The sequence below is a fragment of the Pseudomassariella vexata genome, assembly GCF_002105095.1.
Source record: "Pseudomassariella vexata strain CBS 129021 chromosome Unknown BCR38scaffold_4, whole genome shotgun sequence".
Lineage (NCBI taxonomy): Eukaryota > Fungi > Ascomycota > Sordariomycetes > Amphisphaeriales > Pseudomassariaceae > Pseudomassariella > Pseudomassariella vexata.
The window spans coordinates 1,517,516-1,538,662 of record NW_024467959.1 but is presented as its reverse complement, the minus strand read 5'-3'; the positions used below and the strand labels follow the sequence as shown (position 1 = coordinate 1,538,662).

The 21,147-nt window shown below is 50.3% G+C and overlaps 6 protein-coding genes and 2 non-coding genes across 8 annotated transcripts; 3 read left to right on the top strand and 5 right to left on the bottom strand.

The window, feature by feature from the left end:
• Window positions 1–534: 534 nt before the first annotated feature.
• On the bottom strand, window positions 535–2,793 carry BCR38DRAFT_426935 (uncharacterized protein). Its single transcript, XM_040859801.1, has 4 exons — window positions 2,471–2,793; window positions 1,626–2,397; window positions 1,388–1,532; window positions 535–1,321 (listed from the first exon to the last, which is right to left on the bottom strand). The coding sequence occupies exons 1-4, from the start codon at window positions 2,567–2,569 to the stop codon at window positions 784–786; spliced, it is 1,554 nt and encodes a 517-aa protein (XP_040718020.1). The 5' UTR covers window positions 2,570–2,793; the 3' UTR covers window positions 535–783.
• A 10-nt stretch (window positions 2,794–2,803) lies between these two features.
• BCR38DRAFT_t132 lies at window positions 2,804–2,906 on the top strand. Its single transcript has one exon. It is a non-coding gene; the product is annotated as a tRNA-Thr (tRNA).
• Window positions 2,907–3,962: 1,056 nt separating this feature from the next.
• On the bottom strand, window positions 3,963–4,869 carry BCR38DRAFT_157195 (uncharacterized protein). The gene is made up of 2 exons (XM_040853754.1): window positions 4,207–4,869; window positions 3,963–4,152 (listed from the first exon to the last, which is right to left on the bottom strand). Exons 1-2 carry the CDS (start codon window positions 4,674–4,676, stop codon window positions 4,149–4,151), a joined length of 474 nt encoding a protein of 157 aa, XP_040718019.1. The 5' UTR covers window positions 4,677–4,869; the 3' UTR covers window positions 3,963–4,148.
• A 4,005-nt stretch (window positions 4,870–8,874) lies between these two features.
• Window positions 8,875–8,977, bottom strand: BCR38DRAFT_t121. Its single transcript has one exon. It is a non-coding gene; the product is annotated as a tRNA-Thr (tRNA).
• A 3,271-nt stretch (window positions 8,978–12,248) lies between these two features.
• Window positions 12,249–15,182, top strand: BCR38DRAFT_426916 (N-acetylated-alpha-linked acidic dipeptidase). The gene is made up of 4 exons (XM_040859800.1): window positions 12,249–13,943; window positions 14,005–14,130; window positions 14,178–14,526; window positions 14,578–15,182. The coding sequence occupies exons 1-4, from the start codon at window positions 12,372–12,374 to the stop codon at window positions 14,703–14,705; spliced, it is 2,175 nt and encodes a 724-aa protein (XP_040718018.1). The 5' UTR covers window positions 12,249–12,371; the 3' UTR covers window positions 14,706–15,182.
• A 157-nt stretch (window positions 15,183–15,339) lies between these two features.
• On the bottom strand, window positions 15,340–16,647 carry BCR38DRAFT_407372 (uncharacterized protein; the record flags this gene model as incomplete). The annotated part of the gene is made up of 5 exons (XM_040858162.1): window positions 15,340–15,403; window positions 15,444–15,528; window positions 15,744–15,821; window positions 15,976–16,437; window positions 16,542–16,647. The coding sequence occupies 5 exons, from the start codon at window positions 16,645–16,647 to the stop codon at window positions 15,340–15,342; spliced, it is 795 nt and encodes a 264-aa protein (XP_040718017.1).
• A 983-nt stretch (window positions 16,648–17,630) lies between these two features.
• BCR38DRAFT_426915 (uncharacterized protein) lies at window positions 17,631–18,356 on the top strand. The gene has a single exon (XM_040859799.1). It carries the CDS (start codon window positions 17,855–17,857, stop codon window positions 18,233–18,235), a length of 381 nt encoding a protein of 126 aa, XP_040718016.1. The 5' UTR covers window positions 17,631–17,854; the 3' UTR covers window positions 18,236–18,356.
• Window positions 18,342–20,225, bottom strand: BCR38DRAFT_426914 (DNA/pantothenate metabolism flavo protein). The gene has a single exon (XM_040859798.1). It carries the CDS (start codon window positions 19,898–19,900, stop codon window positions 18,536–18,538), a length of 1,365 nt encoding a protein of 454 aa, XP_040718015.1. The 5' UTR covers window positions 19,901–20,225; the 3' UTR covers window positions 18,342–18,535.
• Window positions 20,226–21,147: the final 922 nt, after the last annotated feature.

Sequence of the window (21,147 nt, the reverse complement as noted above, 5' to 3'; positions counted from 1 at the left end):
TGCCCGCAACAGTGAATATTCCAGCTCTACTGACGATGATGATGTTCTTTTTGGTACTGACACTTTCTTTAAAACTTGGAGTTCATCTTTTCTGACGCTGGGGACGTCGTAGCTGGCTTCAGCACGGATCAAATGTGGATGATGACGTGCAGGGGTCAAGCTTAGGTGAGCTATGTCCTTCGGTACAGTAGAGAGGAGGTAGCAGTGGTAGTCTCCTAGGATCTGGATGAAGAGAGTACCAGGCGGGGAACGTTTTTAAGTACTTGCCCTTTACTGCCCCTGTACGTATCAATACTCTGCCTTCTAGCCCGAAGTTCGAACGAGCGTGTTCCGGAATAGATTATCCCGTACTTGTGCTTATGCTAGTGCTTGAGAGTCGCATCTTGTGTACCTGGAATTGGATGTAGAAATTCATTGAATGTTCGTTCATCTTACTGTAATGCTGTTACAACTGCTCACCGTCTTGCATAACTAATTGTACATTACGGAGACACGTAATTATGAAGAATTCATTTTTTGTTGGTAAGCTTACCTCTGAGAGATGATTTAGGGTAACAGCACGTGGCTCAATTTAAAAGCGGCATTGCTCAGGTACGTACACTATCTGGACTCGTGCCAACTGAGGCCTCCAGGTTATGATAAACCTGCTATCAAGTATCCCGATCCAACATTGTAACCATAAACCCTTATTCGATGTGGTCCAGGCTCGGCTTCCCGAACGCCTTCGCCTACATTTTCTTCTGAAGAGTATAATAGACTTTCTGACCTGGCATCCAATCAAATTCAAAGTTCATCCCTTTCATTCATCACATTCTGATCCTCGTAGAACCCAGAATACGACTTTGAGATTTTGAACCCTCCGGGTACGCGAGACTGGAAGACACCCGTAGGATCGTACTTCTTCGCCGCGGCAGAAATCTTACCCATATTCTCCCTCCCATACCCAGCGAACGGATCCTGGCTGGCATACGCATAACCCAGATAGATCCAATCACTTTCCTGGTCAATGGAAACCGCGTAATCATGGCCAGCTTGATACCAGGAACCCATTATCTGTTCTGCAACGCGGACCAACTCCGGTCGGACTTGTAACCAGAGTATGCACAAGACTTGCGTTTCGGCGAATCTGTCAATTCCCAGCACATTACCGCCCCTGGCGACACCCCCAGCGGCGTATGAGAGCGCAATTGGTTGGAACATGACTGCAGAGACGAAGTCGTCGGATAAGGTCTTCATTTCCTCTACAGCTTGGTCGTGGAGGTCTAGGACTTTCTTTATAGCGCGGCCGTCACTTTTAATCGTTAGGGTGAATTCGACGTTCCTGGTCACGATGTTAACGAGACTGGATGAAGAGAAGGACAATAAAAAATAGCCGGGCTTCACTTACGTGTAAACTTCCCCCGGCAAGATCAACTCCTCGGTTAAATCAGTGATAGTTGTCGTTCGCATGGATGATGAGATATTCTGGATTGCCCAAAAGTCCCGATGTGGCTCATCCATAACTACCCCGCCGATATTGGCGAATGATGCACCTGTCGATTCCCAGATCAGTCATGTTGGTTACTTGCCCTAAAATAGGAGAGCTGAGAGCTCTGGAGATATGAGACTGGATCACATAGACTAACCAAGTATTGTACCCTTCGCCGCTGGCTGGTACATCCAAAAGATAACGCTCGAGCTAGCAGGGTTCTCATCAATTTTATCTGCAAAATTGACAAACGCATCAATGATATCGGCTGTAGCATCAAGAGGATAGTAAACCAGCCCTCCCCAGAGCTTCCCCGTCTCGAACGTATCGACGTCCAAGCGAGTAACAATCCCAAAATTGTTACCTCCCCCTTTCAAGACTTGGAAGAGATCCGAGTTGATGTCTTTATTAGCCAGAACCACATCCCCATTCGCCAGCACGACTTCAAACCGTCGCACCCCATCGCACACCATACCCCTGAGCGCAGAATAGAAGCTATTTCCGCCGCCGAGGACGAGCCCAGCTACACCGACACTGGCGTCGCGGCCGCCTGCTACCGTAAGGCCCATCGGATCGAGCTTACCATAAATGTCGCCCCATTGCGCCCCGGGCTCGACCGAGGTGGTGCTGTTTTCGGCGTGGTACTTCACCGAGTTCATGTTGCCCAGGTCGATGGTGACGCCCTGGTGGATGTTGTTGGACGCTTTGGCATGATGATGGCCGCCACTTCGGATGGCGAATTGGCAGGGTTCTGTTGCTCCAAGAGTTTTCACTGCTGTAGATACCTCTTCAGTGGTTTGGGGTTGTAAGATACACCAGGGGCTTAGGTCCTCGTGGAGAGAGAAGAAAGTTTCTTGTCTTCCATTGTAGCGAGTCGATTCTGGGTACAGCAGCCGGCTCGTTAAACCTGCCTCGGCCAGGCTTCCGCACTTTGGAATGGATGGTGTCAGTGTACGGAAGACCGAACAGTAAGTTTGAGTCCAAGTTATCTTGTTGACATACACAGAGAGTAGCGGTGGCATCGGTGCTAGTTCCGAGGCCAACTGCTAGCAGCACGAACTGTATAGCAGTTACTTTGGTGTCAAGTATTCGTCCCATCATTGTACCATTGCTGAAATGAGGGGTATGTGCAAGTTAAGCCAACTTCTGAGTAAGGACCATGGAAAACCTACGCCTGGGGAAGATGGTGGGTGGTACCGTTCGGATGCAACCTTTGTATACGGCGAGGTGGTTGCATCACCGCAAGGCTTTTTGAGTGGACAGAGATTCCGGGTTTCCAGAACTGCAGGTCTTCCCAAGTCCCGGTCAATGTCTCTCATCTAATATATCTCCATTGTCGGCTGGTGTAGTTGGTCACTTCGCTGGTAGATAAGTCCCGATTTGAGCCTCACCCACTTGGGTCGGTGACGAGTCGCGGGTTCGAATCCCGCAGCTGACACACAAGGGGGTTTAGTCAACCCTTACGGCGCGCTGCCCACCTTGTTGACTTCGCCTACCTAGCGATAATAGGGAGATTGGTGCAGTTTAGGATTACGAGCATCCTAGCCAGTCGACCGTCAAGCACTACGTCGGCGGAATATAACTCGACAGCCGGTCCAGAATTCGAATCGTTAATCCGACCCCTTATCGGACCTCGCCTTTCCGATAACGCTCGTCGGCGAACCCGTCCCCTCACGATAGAAGGCGCGCAGCACGCCCTCTCGCCGCGATTCTTGCGAGCGTCTAGACCACGTTACGGTCTATCCACTTGAGCGTATGGTTGAGATGTATACGCTCGACGAGAACCCCAATTAGCAGATACTACGACTTGTCGCGACAAAAAAATAGTCGAGCATCTTCTGCACATCAGCAGCATCCCACCCCTGAGGACGAATTTAAGTGCCACATTACCACACTTATCGGTAGTTCAGGCAGGGGTTGTAGTACAGACTTAGGGAGGGACAGGAGGTTTAGTAGTCGTTTGGCTACAAGTTTACCTGTATAACCGCCCGACGCGGCTTAAGGGCCCGTTATATCATCTATAGCCCCTTAAGGGAGCACTTGCAGAGGTACCGAGGGTTAACACCTACGGCGTATTTAATATTTTATATCTCCATTATTCTCCACAGGTGTGCTGCTGAGAAGCTTGGCGTTTCCTCGGTCACCCTGGCATCCGGAATGGTACTTTTCGCGATGTTTTTATCACGAAATTTAAAAGAAAGAGAAGGCCTTTCGTAGGATCGGAGACTTGCGCAAATCCTCTTCCTTCGTGCTAATCTTTTGTGGCGACGAATCCCGCCAGTCATGATCACACATGAATTCCGTGGCATGCATTTATAGTTGTAAACTCAACCCCCGTAGTCCTGCAGAATAGCCTATGGTATTCCAAGAAACACCCAAACTTCATTACTGTGCTCTGAAACGGACCAAAGCCGGTCATTAGCATTCACCAGCCCCCATTTCCCGAAAGTATTGGCTCATTCCTCACATGGCGAACCAGTCACACCGAATTATAACCCTCATCCCTAGGCATATCTTCGGGTCTTCGTATAAAGTTGTTCTGCGTTTGGTCTCCCACACGTTTGAAAGGACTAGGAGGGGTGATGGAACGCTGCTTGGTGTCAAAGCCTGGGTAAATTGGGTATTCCTCATCTTCGGCGTCAGTATCTCGGCTCCCATTTCGCCAATGGCAAATGGCCCCCTAGCTGTAGTTGGATGATATTAGCGCGAGAGTAACGTTATTGGGCGAAGTGACATACTGCCACACATTGCCATTGGGGTCCATGCCTCGCTGTGTTATCATGCCGATAAAAACAGGCCGCCCACAAGGCGTTATTTGGACCATAATCATATCAGGCCCTACAGGAAATCCATCTTGCCACGGATTCGGTCCGTCGACGATTGGGAATGCGTAGATTTGACCTCGTTCCCATACTGCGACGCCAATTGCTGGGTAACTGACGCAAGTGTTCTCGGGTGACGTGAAGGGCATGGGGTATTTCTGGCCGCGGAAGCTCGGATATATATTTTGCTCTTCGCCCCGGTAGTCTAGCCAGTCGACTGTAGCATCAAAAGCCCTCCAGATCGCATCGCGCAGGAAGGCAAGGCTATTTTGCGGGTCGTCTGGGTCCTGGCAGAGGATACACTCGGGGATTTGATTGGTTTGAACATCATAGTTGTAATCTGCAACATCTTCCCAGTAATTGTTGAGGCTGGGATTAGTTGTCATTGTCAAGGATTGGGTCGATCCGACAGTGCGGGAACTGGTTGATTCGACCCGACAGCGGCCTCGTCTTCCGGACTTAAAGACACGATTTCGACAAAGAAATTAAGGCTTGCTGGTTTTAGAACCGTAGCAGAGAAGATAAAATAATCCACCAAGACAGCTACCACATATCCAAAAGAAATAGAGCTGAAGGCAAAGAGCTGGTCGGGGAAGCTATGTCCTGTATTGCTCAAGGCGTCGCAGAAAGGTGCCTGTCGGATGATGAAACCTTCTAGGGTGAGATATACGGCTGCTTGAGAAGGGGAAAGGGTTTGGAGTATCGGGTGGCATGCAGAGATGGAGATGGAAATGGAAGAGCACAGGCTGACAGCGTCGAATGCGAGCGCCTAATGTACTTACCTAGGCAGCTGCATCCGACTGATGGGTTCTATCAGTGGAAACGAAATGCGCCTTCTCAAGGTGTTTGGGAAGTCATAACATTGAACAACCAACAATCTCGCTTGGCCACGAGGATGCAATCACCAGACGGTCAGGTCGGGTCGCAACCCGGCAGCCTCCCATGCCGCGATGCATTCGAATCCATTCGCATGGCAATGGACGAGTAACAATAATCAAGTACTCATAATTCCAGTTGTATGTGAATTTCGAAGATGCAGCTGGCAGTTGCACTTTTCGAGATTGATTGCGCGCTTTACGTGCTCAAGTAAGATCGCACTTGCCGCTTTGCACCTGTGGCTCCACATGCGCATAACCGTCATCAGTGAATAGGCGAGGTTCCCATTTATTCTACCAGCATCTCAAGTTAATCTTGCCCAGTCTATTACGATTAAGAGTAAGCAAAAAATATGAACCGTTACCTCCTTCCTAGCTCTCGTACCTTGGCCAGTTGCAACTTCTTCGCAGTTACACTCGATGAGCAGCGTCCCTGGCCAATAGCTCTCAAAAGCAGTTAAACCACGCCAGAGGAACACTCATCTCAGCCCATTCCACCAGTAACCATGCTGTTTCTCACAATCATTCTTCGTCTGCAGACGCTGGGCAGTTCGCTGGCCCTGCCGCCACCGCTCATTATTACTAGAGGCGAAACAGCCACGAACAATGCTGCAGCACGGGGACTTGGAATCGACGATAGTACCGATTGCACCATATTAACTGACTTTATAGCCAAAGCGCCAACAAGTTATCGGTCGGCCCTGCTTGCGTCTTCGCACGCACGATTAACCCCACGACCTGGGTCGCATGCGAGGATAACCTGGTCCCTCCTTCTGCTGTACTAACATACGAGATGTGAGCCTCCTTTTGCTACCTTTGCGTAAGGGGCCAAATGGAGGCTCACATCTCGGGCCCTATCCGGTACGGGACAGGACACCAAGCTATGGGCCAACAACATCGTTGCTGCCCTGAAGGGGTGCGGCCACCTTCTTGACAATATAGCCGTCAACATCGACAAGCCGGGATACCGGCGGGATACCGGAATCACGTCATCGACGGGTTCTCAAGGCGAGTCTTGGCACTCAAAGGGGTCAGGTTGACGTACGAGGTACTTTCCATAGCAAGACCAGCGCCTACCACAGCTGCATCGTAATAGAGATTCCAGCGGCGACATGTCCGTTAGTTGAGTTTGCCGACGGATTGGAGTGCATTTCGCAATAATAGTAGAGCGACATGGCCCTTGCTCTAAACCCGAAGACCTGCGGTCATTTGGAGATCAAGGAGTTGGACGCGAGCGAATTCGGTGCGTGTCGTGGATGCAACGTCGTAATGGGCGACATTTCACTGCTTCCTGGGAGCTGGAATTGTCGCAAAATAATCTTTGTTGCCCGTAACCTGTGATGACTGCTTGCAGATACTAGATATCGCAATACATCTGAATACCCCACGGGGACCGAATGTGCTGGCCTGCATCTCATCAGGTGAAATTGAGGGACCATGTCTAAGACAAACTTAGATTTCAACAAATTCCAAAGCTCGAATATCTCAGTAGAAGGAGTACCGCTATGCATATCGGCGAAAAATAAAGACGACGGACTCGTTCTATGTAGGTCTCTGTGCCAAGACATATGCACCAGGGCTATTAATTGTTCCAGGTTCGCTACCAGAACTGGGCAAGATTGGTTTTTGGTATTCAATTTAACACCGTATTTTCAACCATAGTTGAAATTCGACGATCGGGTTCGGGGTAGGAACAACGACTATGAAGCTCACGGATGCTTGATACTCAGTTGTCGTGGTGCCACCAGGAGGTGGCACGGATGACCAAAACGTCGCCTAAAGTGGATGGAGGTCGAGCTGTGATTGGCGACAGTGTGTTTTAAATGAATTCGTGAGGCACGCTTGGGTCGCATGGCGGCTCGATGCCGTAGGCCGCCCACCACCCATGTTTCTATTAGAGGCAGCACCAAGTGTTGAATTACCTATAGTGAGCGTTCTCTAGCGACACAAGATGAATCAAGTCATAGATGATGCTCCGATTTTCATCGAGCAGGTCTTGTGTCTACCCGAGAGAGTCGTCTTTGCACTCTACTCTCGAAGCCCCAAGGGCTATCCAATTTATTGCTGATACCAACCAGGCCAGGCCGCAAGATCGATAATATCGGACGTCTCCCATGAAACGAAGCTTTTCCAAACCGAACACAAGTCAGACATTGGCCCCATTATCTGCGCATCGCTGAGGCTGTTTATTATGCTGCTGATTTGGAATAGCATGTTTGTGTACTCAAAGACGCTACGTGCTTGTGTTAGTCTTCCAAAATGACCCCACCCCCATCCTATGTGATGCCGTGGAATCACTGAAGACCGAGTTGTTGTATGCGGTAATTTCAATGACGCCCTCCTTGGACGTATCTGACAAGAACTGCAACCTGAAATATGGCGCCACCGGCCAAGCTATAACATCACTATAACCTAATTTCAGTAAACTGGCCTTTCATTCTTCCCGCAATCGGACTCACAAAGTAGATTTGCCAGGAACATGAACCCCGCCATTGAGCTATGGATTGCCTTTCCTTGCTACAGGCATATCGTGAGTACCGGCAAGATTAGGGCGAGAGTATTCCCATAGCTATTGATAAGATGCAACAAGGTCATCGGCTGCGGTTTATTAGATCAGACGTAGAAATACCGGAGTAAAGTGAAAGTCCTGAGCTATATCTAGACCAACTTTGCCATTGGACATCATAAGCTTAGGGTTATTCAGATTAGCCGAAGAAGCCTAGCGCTGCGCTGATATCACGCCAAGTCAGTGCAAGTAGTCGTGAATCTGGGATACAAGGGAGGATGTACGATACTAATGCAACATCTGTGTATCACAGCATTAGCCCGGTGAGATAGTTACGGTTGGGGCGGGAAAACCTGCGGCTTATCCTATCTTGGTAAGACGAGCTGAGCCGAAACATCAGACCGTTACAGATGAATGAACAAGGAATGAACAAATAACACCGGCTGAAACCTCCTGAAGCTCAAGTGGAGATTCGAATACCATTCTGCACCACTTGCATTACCATCGAGTGTCAACTTTTTCCGACGACAGTGGTGCAAGTCAAATAATCTAAAGACGGTTGAACAATTCGACAGGGATCGTTGATCTCAAGATAATGGAGATATATTATTATTATTAATAATATTAAATACGCCGTAGGTGTTAACCCTCGGTACCTCTACAAGTACTCCCTTAAGGGGCTATAGATGATATAGCGGGCCCTTAAGCCGCGTCGGGCGGTTATACAGGTAAACTTGTAGCCAAACGACTACTAAACCTCCTGTCCCTCCCTAAGTCTGTGCTACAACCCCTGCCTGAACTACCGATAAGTGTGGTAATGTGGCACTTAAATTCGTCCTCAGGGGTGGGATGCTGCTGATGTGCAGAAGATGCTCGACTATTTTTTGTCGCGACAAGTCGTAGTATCTGCTAATTGGGGTTCTCGTCGAGCGTATACATCTCAACCATACGCTCAAGTGGATAGACCGTAACGTGGTCTAGACGCTCGCAAGAATCGCGGCGAGAGGGGGTCCGATAAGGGGTCGGATTAACGATTCAAATTCTGGACCGGCTGTCGAGTTATATTCCGCCGACGTAGTGCTTGACGGTCGACTGGCTAGGATGCTCGTAATCCTAAACTGCACCAATCTCCCTATTATCGCTAGGTAGGCGAAGTCAACAAGGTGGGCAGCGCGCCGTAAGGGTTGACTAAACCCCCTTGTGTGTCAGCTGCGGGATTCGAACCCGCGACTCGTCACCGACCCAAGTGGGCGAGGCTCAAATCGGGACTTATCTACCAGCGAAGTGACCAACTACACCAGCCGACTATTATTATTAAATACGCCGTAGGCTCGAAGCCCCCGGTACCTCTACAAGTGCTCCCGTATGTCAAACCGTGCCCTAATGGCTGGACTAAATACATACGCTGCTACGTAGGTTCGCTCTATTAGCGACTGCGTTACGTCCACCACAATACTATGTTAGTTCTCACCCTACTAACAAAGTCCCCCTGAGAAGATCGATATTATCCGGGCCTAAGCGCTATCCGGCCAGTCCTGAGTAGCCACCTTGTGATAGTCCCGCTGACTACTGGTTTCCCCGTCGCCGTTGCCAGGTCTCTACGTGTATGCAGCGGCCATGGTGCGATAGTGGCCCGTAGGCGCTCTCTCGATTCTTCCAGCAGGCCGCAAAAGAGGATTACGTGCTCTGCCGTCTCGGGGGCCTCTCCACAGCGGCATAACGGCGAGTACACACCGAAGGCTCCTATCTTAAATAAGAAATCTGATAGTCCTATTTTTCCGGTCCTGATCTGGCATAGGGTAGACGCCTCCGGTCGGTTTAGGTCTGAGTACTTGCCCTGTTTCGGCATTCGCATCGAGGGGCCCTCCTGCTCCTCGGCGATAGCGCGTCGCTGGCGGTCGTGTTGTGCTGCCCCGGAGAGCCATCTCTTCTCCCAGTGGTCTAGGAGGGCGGCCGGGACTTCCTTCGCCTTGCCTATCCACTCGGAGCCCCTAGCCTCCTTCTCTATCGTGTACCCCGCTGGTCTGAGCGATTGTGACGCCCGCTTCCGTCTCGCCGGCGTGTCCTGTCGGAGTATGTGTGACGCTCTCGCGCTCGCGCTCCGAAGCAGGCTCCTTTTGCCGTTATTCCGTAGCCGTTCTTCAAATTTCGCCGCCCGGTGTCAGGGTACGGCTAGGCCGAAGGCAATAGTACAGAGTGATGGGGAGTAACGGGCGTCCCTCCTACGTAGCACCGGGTGGTCACTGGCGGTCTCAGGTAGGGGTGCCCACGGTGATGCATTGATCTCTGCCCTCTCTATCTTCCTCCGTCTCGACTCCTTACTTATAGCCAGCCGAGGTTCTCTCTTGGATTCTGGATGTTTGCTTCCGTATGTCTGTGTTCCTCCGACTTCGGCCAATATCTTGGACAGCGGCTCCTTATCTGCAACCAAGCGATTCCCTATCCGCTGCAAACGGCTTCAACGGCTCTCATTCGCCACAAGCGGCTCTCTAGCCGCCACAAACGGCTTCCTACCTGGTGGAAGCCGGCCCGCCTCGGATGACACTTGTGGCTCTGACAACTCCTTCCCTATCCTACTTCGAGATGGTCCTTATATAGATAGCTAGGCCGCCGCTTGGACCCGGCATAACAGCAGGGTCGGCGATGCCAAGGATCTTGACTTTCGTCATCCCAAAGCTTCACATAGATTGTAATCATGATTCGGGAGTCTTTTGTCCGAAACACCCCTCCGGCGGCCCGCCGGTGTCCTGCGTTCAGTGTCCTGACACCCACTGGTGCCTATGGCATTCTGTTCTCTGACACCCGGGCACTGAGATATAGGTCTAGTGGCGGGATAGCTGCCTCTATTTCTAGGTGTCGGACCGGTGTCGCTTTGTAGGCGCCACAGACTATTCGGAGGCACTCATTCTGTATCCCGACTAGGCTCTTAGCTGGTCCCGCTGGTTCCTCGCTTATAGTGTGCCACGCAGCCGCCCCGAAGGCGATTGCGCTGCGAATAACCGACGTGTACAGTAGTCTCGCTCGTATGAGATCGCAGCCCCACGCCATGTTCACTAGCTTTAATGGAGATATATGATCCTCAAATTCCTGCGCCTTTAAATACATAATATATACAAGTTTTGTGTGATCAAGTACTCCGACTACCTATTCAGTTACCGAAAGCGTCAAACTTGGAAGGCCAAAAGTACCGAATTGGCTGATTAAGGTAAACTCTACAACGACCACTGGCTTAACTAGTTGGAACAAGATCACAACATATAGCAATTGGTATTTGACGCATCTCGCACATTTACATTATGTTCTTCGTTTGCAATTGGCCCGCCGCTTTCGGCGTATCTGAGTTGTACTTACTGGCAGATGACAGATGCAACCCTGAAACCGAACGTCGGATTGTACCTTGATCCACCGTCTGCAATATGCTTTGTCCGAAACTGATTATGCTAGTACATGGGGGCCAAACTCCGTCATGTCACTGGTTGCCGCAGTGAGAGACGTTGAATTACGATGTGTTCGGCTTGCACGATCTTGACGTCAATTACCATGATTATTCTCCATGATACCATTGAAGCAGTTGATACTGCGAATTGCTAAGATCGGAACTTCATGGACCCAAGTCGTATTCTATCACGTACAGGTTGAAATAGGCGAGGAAGTACTAAGGAAGAAAGGAGTTCGAGATTTCGGGAAAAAGACCTTCGGAAGCAGTACGCAGGTTCTACTGTATCGGATGCTAGCTACACGGCAGTGCTGCAGATGGTGGTTCCAACACGGGCCATGTGTCCCCATTGGCGAGGTCTGCTCGGAGAGGAAGTTTGGGCGGGATCCGTCAGCCTACCTAAGCAGACTCCCGGGTACCTCCGCTGTCTCCCAACATTCAGTCTTTCCAACTCAAAATGGTAAAGTAACAAGGCAGGCTGTTGTTTCAGGCAAGCATTTGACCATCTGGGATCTTTATTTTGGTAACTTTCTGACAATATTTATGTTCGTGTTGCCCCGGGGGAGGTATCGGGTGGGATTCACTTCGACCTCACGAATTACGACGAATGTGACCATTGCCGTGCAAATTTCTCGGCTACTTTATCTGCGTGCTCACTGGGAAATAGAAAGAAAATGAAAAGCAGGGTTGCAACCACTCTCTCAATAAGGAAAGCTACTATGGGAAGTTGTATTGCACTTCAATGCGGGGTCGTACTATTACCACAATTGTGACAAGTAATGTTTGGGGATGATGCCGAGTTCTGTAAAAGTCAGCATGATGATTTGGAGCAGATATATGCAGGCGCACGACCAGTATTCCACGGTCAAGTAGTTACAGGCCGACGGCCGTTCGACGCAATGCGGCAAGGATGGGCAGAATCACTGATATGTTTGCAGTATCGAGTTCGTACTGAGCTGGGTATCAACGGCTTTGATCCTCCAGACTTCCAGGCTCGTGTCGAAAAAGTGCCGCATGAGAAACTGAAGTCAGGATATGACTCCAAGTGACGAGAGGGACCTCGCCCAATATGGCAGCTTAAGTTGGCAATTGACGCCATCAACATGCACGTAGTGCCCGTCGTGTCGGTACCAGCATTGATCCCTGTCACCATGCGACTATCCTCGACCACGGCCAATGATGAGCAGCGCCAAATGCCGTATAGAGTCAGTCACCTTTACGCGTGAGGGGTTGTACAGCAGTGGAGGCATAGTATCATATATCTATGGCCATTTTCAACAAAATACGATGGATATATTCTACCTACGACACTACGACCATTATGAGGACCTCTAAGTTACTAGGCGTGGTAGCACTCCTAGCTACGCACGCCAATGCGTGTCAGCGTGAACGGCATTTTCATCATTCCAATGTCAAGCACCAGGGTGTATCGCCTACGCCGTTGACCCCGCATGAAAGTACTCTTGTTGAAGCAATTTCCAACAGAACACTATCTGACTGGTCATACTACTACACCCATGGAGCTCATCTCGCCGGCAAGAATTTCAGTATGGCGCAGTGGACTGCTGACCGCTGGGCTGAGAACGGCATCGACTCCAGTGTCGTGACATACAACGTCTATATCGACTACCCCATCAGCAAGTCACTGAGCCTCACCTATGCCAACGGCAGTGTTTTCCATCCCAGTCTGGAAGAAGCGGTGTTGAACGAAGATTCTACAAGCAGCTATCCTGATCGGATTCCCACGTTTCATGGATACTCAGCCAATGGTAACGCCAGTGCAGAGTACGTCTATGTCGGTCGAGGCCAGCAAGTTGACTTCCGGAGATTAATCGAGCTCGGGGTCCCCTTGGAAGGGAAAATCGCCATTTCCAGGTATGGAGGGCCGTTCCGCGGCTTGAAGGTCAAGAATGCACAGGAATATGGCATGGTCGGTGCCGTTCTATTCACGGACCCAGACGACGATGGAAACATGACAGAAGCCAATGGGTACGCAGCATATCCGGATGGACCTGCCAGGAACCCGACTTCGGTCCAGCGGGGAAGCGTGCAAAATCTCGCCATCTATCCTGGCGATCCGACAACCCCCGGATATCCTTCCAAGAACGACCCACTCCGTGCAGACCCTTCTCGCGTCTTAGTTAAGATCCCATCAATACCGATCTCTTATGTAGATGCGATACCCATTCTCGAAGCCCTAGATGGACATGGGATTTCTGGCCGAGAGGTCAATCGTACACGGTGGGTCGGGGCTCTCAACGTGTCTTACAGCACTGGCCCGGCGCCCGGTGCAGTCCTTGGCCTTAGTAACCTGATGAAGAACACTTACGCACCTATCTGGAATGCAATCGGTGTCATCAACGGAACCAATGCGGACGAAACCATCGTCATTGGGAATCACAGGGATGCTTGGGTCGTTGGTGGAGCTGCCGATCCCAACAGCGGGACCGCAATCATCGTCGAACTGAGCAAGGCATTTGGGGCGCTTCTAGCTCAGGGCTGGAAGCCGAAGCGGAACATCGTATTATGTTCATGGGACGGCGAGGAGTACGGGCTCGTTGGCTCGACCGAGTGGGTCGAGGAATACATCCCCTGGCTTACCGAAACCGCCGTGTCGTATCTTAATATTGATGTGGGAGTGTCTGGCCCTCATCCCGGCATTGCCGCAACCCCCGAGCTTCACGAAGTTGCGACGGAGACGATGAAGAAGATCCTCTGGATGGACTCTGGCAGGACAATGTATGATGTTTGGTATGAAGATAATGAGGGCGAAATCGGTGTGCTCGGAAGCGGCAGTGACTATACTGCTTTTCTTGATCATGCCGGAATTGGAGCAGTGAGTATTCCAGTGCTGAAATTTCTTGAAAGCAACGAGTTAGGAGAATAACCATTTCTAGATTGATATGGGTTCGAACCCAAGCGACATTGACCCAGTCTACCACTATCATAGTAACTACGATTCCTACCACTGGATGTCGAAATTCGGCGACCCTGAATTTTTGACGCATCAGTCCATGGCTCAGGTCAAGAACTCAATCCCTTTCCTACTTTGGGTGCTGACTCAGCTTAGTACTTGGCTCTGCTGGCGTACAAACTCGCCGATGACGATTTGATACCCTTTAATCTGTCTAACTATGCTGTCCAAATGAGTCTCTACTACAAAGACTTGATCTCGGCAATAAACTCAACATCGGAGACGTTGGACACGTCTGCTCTCGAGGAGGCGATTGGCTACTTCGCGCGGTGTGCCACCGAGTTGAAGCAGCTTGAGCATCAAGCTGTGAAAGGTGCGGACAATGAGCTTCTTGCGGCTGTCAACCATAAACACAGAGATTTCCAGCGGGGTTTCGTTTCTCAAGGTGGTATTCCGCAGAGAGAGTTCTACAGGCATGTTATATTTGCCCCTGGAAGCGATACCGGTATGTGGCCCCTTTTCAGTATTGACGAGATAATGCTAAAGAATCACGCAGGATATGCTGCCCAGACATTCCCTGGTATCAGCGAGGCCCTGACAGCTGGTTATACCTCACTAGCTGCTGAATGGGTGCAGAAGACGGCAAATGGGATCATAGTGGCTGCGGATATTATCAAGCCATAGCCATTAGGAACAGAACTATGAATGATGACTCTGCAGGTCGTTGTTTATGGTGATGCAAATAATCTTACCATAATCTCATCATCTAAAACCTGCCAAGTCCGCCTCCAAGTGAGATTTTGGTATGGGCATCCCACCACACCGGAGGCGAAGTCACAATAGGACGTAAGTTGCAGGATCTAGATAACTGGCCTTGGAATGCCAGCCTATAGCAGTGTGACATAGTCGAGTCCGAGTTGTGATTCGAGCTGACAGGCGGCTAGCTGGCAAGAGTGAAAGTAAAGAAGCCTTTGCCGCGAGGCTGAAGATTATGCGCGCTGATGGCTTTGTGTTTGGCGGTGAGAACAGGGTGTGTTTGGGAAAGCCCCTGGGCATGGTTGAGTGCAAGACTACGGCGACGCTTTTCAGCAAATATGATGTGAGTTTTCATGTTTTATGTTTCGTAAAGACAAGCCACGAGTGCAAATATTGAACTACGATGCAGATAGAGTTTGAAGGACCCAGTAAAGAGTCGAAGGTCCACTTGGGATGGTTGCCTTCATTGACGATATTCGCATGAAGCTTATGTGCCGTACCGTGAAGTCACGATCAGAGAAGTTGTGAAAGTTCTCATTTATACCTCAATAATAATACAGGTTCATTCAGGTAAGAGGGAACCCAGCGCAAAATCAGGCCAGCAGCTCTTGCGATATTGTCGACATCTATAAGATAATACAACAGTACAGAAAACTCCACGATTACCTTCCACGGCCCTCTGAGTCTCTATTTATGCAAAATGACATATTAGTACCACCGTAAAAATCGCTGTTCATCTTTACTTTTGCACCTAGGCCTGCAAAATGCTCCGCCTAAACTTTGTGAACTTAACCTTTGCGAAGTTTCCGAACTCACCTGAACTCCCCTAAAAGCCGGTTTCACGTCATATCCTTGTACTGATCCAACGGATCATTCTTGTAAAGAGGATGCGATCCCCACTTCTCCCGGAATGCAAAAATAGCCGTATTGTCGTCAAATCTGGACAAATCCATCCACAGCACTTACGCCCCGGCCGGTCTCTCGACGAGGATTTGCCGCCGGCAGTTTCCGCACGTGAGGTCAGGCCGGGCGTAGAGTATGACGCTTCTTGGCCGGTTAGCAGTATCAGAAGAATCAGGAGAAGATGGGCTCATCTGTGGCTTTCACTAGTTTGATCCTGCCGCCCCGGTCGGTCCCTAGGTTTCGGGAAAGGGCAAATCGGGAGAGAATAAACTCTCTTCTGACATATTAGACACACCCGAGTCGCTCTCAGGAGACACGGTGGTATCAGAACGCTGTAAGAACCGTGTCGGAGTTGTAGGAATAGCCATAGCCAGTCTCGGCATCCTCAAGGGAGACAGCAGCGAGGGCGTGGAAGCGCCTGTCAGCGTGATGCGCGGTGGTGTCAAAGGCGAAATACCACCCCCTGACATTCTTGGAGAAGATGTCATCGGGGATGAACTAATCGCGGTCAATATGATCCTTAAGGGTGACGGCTCGGGTGGGTCGTAGCCAAGCTGAGCTCTGTGGCCGAGAGGCGCGGGAGGCGGTGGGATGCCGGCGGACTCTTCGGCCTTCTCATGATCAACTTGAGCAGCGATCATAAAGCGACTGACATGATCTTCTATGCCAAAGACTCCCGCGATTTTCGCGGTATCATCGATCGCGTCTAGGAGGGGCGATGAGTCGTCGCTATCGTCATCGTCGTTGTTATCTTGCACTGACGAAGTGTTAGCTCGTGCCGCCTCTTGACCATCATTGGGCAAGGTCAACGCTAGCTCTCCAATAGAAAATTTGCCAGTTCATTCCCAAGGATTGTCATACCCTCTTCCTGGTAGACACCATCGGCGTCGTAAGGATCTCTGACGTCGTCGGACTTTCTGGTCGCCCTTTCGACGTGTTCCTCGCCTCGGTCCTTGTGTTCCGCCATGATGCGGTATGTCAAAGTGAACAGTGGAATTGTCCTCTGGATCTGGTTCGAATGGTGATCTGTGTTGGTGCTGACAAGCCAGACAACGATGTGCAAAATGGCGAAAGGGGGGCAGTACCTTGCATATATATCAGCACAGGGGATGATGGTATACATGCTTCTCAGCATACCTGTTGTTGAGAGAAAAATTAGTTGTAGCCTTGAACGCCTTTGTTATTGTAGAAGGATGCCCACCATAGCCCCGGACAACAACGCAGTTCAAAGTCGCGATATATTTGCCGATGCCATGGGATCCACAGAGTGAAAGATTAAGTTTCATAAGCCAAAGATAGCCACAATTGATGAAATAATCAACTAGATGAGTTCTCAGGATATCGTGGTAGTTCTAGATACTGTGTCGTTGGACAAAGAAATGCTCCTTTCACCAGTCTCAAGTAGTTTTAAGAGAATCCTGGACGGCTTGCTGCCTTGTCTCTTTGCGAAACACACGACTTATTATTCTTACTGAACATGGGAGGAAATGTTATATATGGGTATCCTGTGCCGATATTCAACCAACAAAGCAGCGTGTGGTATCCTCAGCTCCCAGTTATCAAGATCTCCTGGCGGGAACAACATGCTGGATATGTATCGTAATATTCTTGGGCTGATATTTTAGATAATAAAACCGCCCCAAGCTCTTTAGACGCAAGGATGTTTATTTCAACGTCGCAGGACCCAGTTCATGCGTGCGGCTGAAGCCAACGGTTTATTAGTAGGATCTCAGCCCGACCCCAAACCCTGCTGCTCCCTCTCTAGCGGTTCTTTAATTACATAGCTCTAATCACACTATGCTCATCGTTTGGCTCGCCTTACGCTAGTTGCTTTGGTCGCCGCGCCTTTACTTGGCATCAAGCCACCGTTGAGTAGGATTGAGTAGCGATATTTAGTCATAGGACATATGTATATTTTTGGTAATGAAACGTCTTCCACTTGTGACCTTTCTGTAATGTAGTCGGGGGCGGTCTTGGAGGAAATGGGTAGCACATATAAATCGCTGAATCAAGTCGTGTGCTATCGTAAGTGAATCCTCACTAGCAACTCCATCTCCAGCGCAAAAGCATCTTCCACCTAAGCCCACGAGAAATCAAACTTCTACACTCGAAGCCGCCAATACCACCCAGACATACTTTACAAATCAAAATCCAGCACCACGCCTACAACCAAAATGTACCACCTCGCCCTCCTCCTCACAACCGCCGCCTTCGTCTCCGCCTCCCCTTACGCCCTCCCCTCGCCTCCTCGAACCCTCAACGCCCGTCAAACTACCACTGTCGACGCCTCTCAACTGGCCCAAGTAGCCAGCAATATTCAAAGCAGCAACGCCGCCATCCAGGTCACGGGCACCGACATCGTCTCCCAAGTCAACTCGCTGCTATCGAGCGGATTCGCCGTCGATGGAGTCGCCGGGCTCCTGAGTAACACGCAGCAGGACCTGGTGGGACTAAGCGACAGCCTTAGCCGCTTGGCTGAGGCTTTGAACTCAGCAGGGGGATCATTTTCGGATGCGGAGGAGAATGCGGCGGGGCAGTTTGGGGGGAAGATTTAGCGAGCTAAGAGGGACGGGGCAAAGGTATAGAGGTAGGGAGGTAGCATCATGGCGACCGTTACCCCGAGCGGGTTTGGTGGGAAAGTAGCTTTTCTCCCTTCTCTGGTTCTGCGCTGGCCGTCTATCCGAGACATGCTGATTAACACACAACGGGAGCACACCGGTCTTACACACAAGTATCAGGGAAAATATGACTTGTAAGAAAACCAGTAGATCTTATAGCTAAGGCACCTAGATTTTACATGTAACACTCACTTGTTCGGATTCTGTGCGGCGCTCGATGCTGCCGTATTACCCCCACTATGCCTTCGCCCGAATGGAATCAATGTGCTTTTGATGCAATTCCTCGACTGCCGGGATAATGAGACTCTCGATCTCGAGTTCTGGCTCACCCTCGGGCAAGGTTGCAGGATCCAATGGTTTGTCTTGTTCCCAACTCCGATCCGCTGCTCCTACAAGTCCCTCTATACCGGCGCTTGGCCTTCTCCTCAGGTGGTTGGGCACCCGGATCCACTTGTCTGCCTGGTTTGGTGCCACAAACACGACTTCCCACTTGCGTGTCGTGAGCAGGTTTCCGATCACGAGATGATGCTGATAGCGGTTCAGAGAGTACTTGGCCTTGTGCACCAGGATTCCGGGATCCGTTTCCAGCTTGAACGACACGATCATGCCTTCGGGCGCCCAGCCGTCAACAAGGTTTTTGAGGAATTTGGGAACAGGATCCAGATCCACGATGAGCCGCTTGCTCCGCGGAACAGCCGGTGAAGAGTCAAAGTTGTCGAATGCCTCCTCTGTTTCTTCTGTGGCTTCCTCGGATCGGGTCTCCGTCTTGATAGTCATTGGCCCCTGCTTCAGGTTGTCCGTCGCGTTGGTGCTCTGGATCTTGTGCTCAGACATGCGCTCAGGGGGCACAAAGAAGTCCGAAACTGCTGCCGCAAGATACAGCAACCCATTAGGTCCCAGAGGGCGCATCAACTGTGCAATCGCCCGTAGCTCGTGCAAGTAATCCGTGATGGTCATAAACGGTAGCATAAGCAAAGTGCGCCCCTGTTTGGCGGCATTGTACTTTCGCAACACCCGGAGCATCTTTTCCTGGTGCGTCGGATTGGCCACTACACTTCCGTCAGGGCCTTCATGCATGAAATCCAGGAAGCAGTCTGTGGAATGGCTGTAATGTCGACTGTAGGGCAGCAGCGAAAATTGGCGGTGGAGGAAGATGACGGCATATCCCGCCTCGAGAAAGTACTCGGCGGAGGTTGCTCCTCGTGTGCCGGCGCTGAAATTGTCGATGAAGCGGACAGTCTGCTTCTCCAAAGGGACCGTCGTACCACCGGATGTGATCAGGACCACACGTCGGCCTTCCGCAGCATGGTGGTTAATGAAAGACTGGGCTTGAGCTGTGTGAGCAGCAAGAGCCTTTGGGGGCGGATTGGAGGAGAAGTAGGCATTTTCTACCACTTGAAGGAAGGAGGCGGAAGTGCCCTCGGTTGATGCACTAGCCATGGTGACCTGAGATGTTATCGATGACACCGATGAAGTTGGGGATGGGGGCCGGTCTGGAAGGCCGAAGGACAGGCTCAGAGCTGGTGTGTAGCCCGCGTGGTCTGACAATGAGACCGGGGCGAGATGAGGTGTTAGCTGTGTGGTCATAGTGTTAGTATGCATTATAGAATGGAGCAGGGCTGGATAGCTCAATGTTCCATAGCGGGCAGGTGGTGCAGTGATATGAAATAAATTCCACCAAAGACGAGGAAGAAACTTCTCAGCTGTTTCCGGGTTTGAGTTATTAATACCGATGCTCCGGCTGCGAGAAGTGAAATCTCGGTTCCCGGCTTCGGCCGTCGGGGGATTCAAGTGCGGAGTGAGCCACTTGGCCGTCAACTGGGCGAGTCACAAACGAGGTTCTCGAATGGCAGACTGTGAATTGGACAGATCCGTTGATATTTGACGTATGAGTCAACACTTACTTCACTGATTCCATGAACTCTCAGTGCAATGAGTATGGTTTTGTTAAGTAATCTGTGCTTGTCACTTGTCAAAAAGCCGCCCTTGATATTTGAGGGAGTCAGGATTTGGAGTTGTCGGGCGAATGGGTATTACGGTCCGTGCCATCCCCGCCATTACATTGATTGCACCTGCCGTTATTGTTTGACGATCGATGCCAAGCCAGTGACGTACATTGCACTCTAAGTGGTCTTTCAGCAACGACATGCCTTTCTCGGCATTGATCTGAAATCTTCAAAAAAGAAAAAAAGCCTTGGCCTAGACCGGCACGGCATACTCCACAGGAGTTCATCTCAGTATTGGCGATAATATTCTTCTAGCCTCTAGTTTTACTAGTCCGCGACTTAACCTACAATACAACCTGATTAAGTTGACGAGCAGGTTTCTTGTTATTTACCACGAGAACAGTCAAGATATGGTTCATGACTAGGATTTCCTGCAACACTGAGCAGTGGAGTTCCTCTGTATACTTTTACTTGGAGGGGCGTCATTCCCACCATGCTTACCCAGACTTTTTGCGTAACTGTCCATCACGGCCTCCATGTTCTCGATACGAGCTCTACATCATGACACGAAGACGCCAGGCGTTGTATCGGAATAATTCAGGCATCCTCAGCTATATGCCTTTGGAGAATGATGCCAAATGCTCTGAACCGAATTTGTTGGTGGCAGAAATGGTGCTGATGGAATATCAGCCAAACCCCAAGCCTCAGCCAAGCCGGTCGATCGTGCTCTGATTGGTTTGATAACGTCCATGAATATCTGGCCTGATCATTAGGTACTGGGAATTGGCTATATAAAAATACGCCAACAGTAGAATTCGTACTTTTCCATATGGGAAACGCTGCTTTATCATCTGGATACTGTAGAATATCAAAGAAACACAGCCGCCCGAATGAACGGTCCAG

What these genes read in the sequence shown, in the direction of transcription:
- BCR38DRAFT_426916 (XM_040859800.1), top strand. Translation starts at nt 12,372, where the DNA reads ATGGCCATTTTCAACAAAATACGATGGATATATTCTACCTACGACACT. An exon ending in ATCATGCCGGAATTGGAGCA is followed by an intron (nt 13,944 to 14,004) that starts GTGAGTATTCCA and finishes AACCATTTCTAG; the next exon opens with ATTGATATGGGTTCGAACCC. An exon ending in CGCATCAGTCCATGGCTCAG is followed by an intron (nt 14,131 to 14,177) that starts GTCAAGAACTCA and finishes GACTCAGCTTAG; the next exon opens with TACTTGGCTCTGCTGGCGTA.
- BCR38DRAFT_426915 (XM_040859799.1), top strand. Translation starts at nt 17,855, where the DNA reads ATGTACCACCTCGCCCTCCTCCTCACAACCGCCGCCTTCGTCTCCGCC.
- BCR38DRAFT_157195 (XM_040853754.1), bottom strand. Translation starts at nt 4,676, where the DNA reads ATGACAACTAATCCCAGCCTCAACAATTACTGGGAAGATGTTGCAGAT.
- BCR38DRAFT_426914 (XM_040859798.1), bottom strand. Translation starts at nt 19,900, where the DNA reads ATGCATACTAACACTATGACCACACAGCTAACACCTCATCTCGCCCCG.
- BCR38DRAFT_426935 (XM_040859801.1), bottom strand. Translation starts at nt 2,569, where the DNA reads ATGATGGGACGAATACTTGACACCAAAGTAACTGCTATACAGTTCGTG. An exon ending in ATGCCACCGCTACTCTCTGT is followed by an intron (nt 2,398 to 2,470) that starts GTATGTCAACAA and finishes TCCATTCCAAAG; the next exon opens with TGCGGAAGCCTGGCCGAGGC. An exon ending in GGCGAAGGGTACAATACTTG is followed by an intron (nt 1,533 to 1,625) that starts GTTAGTCTATGT and finishes GGGAATCGACAG; the next exon opens with GTGCATCATTCGCCAATATC.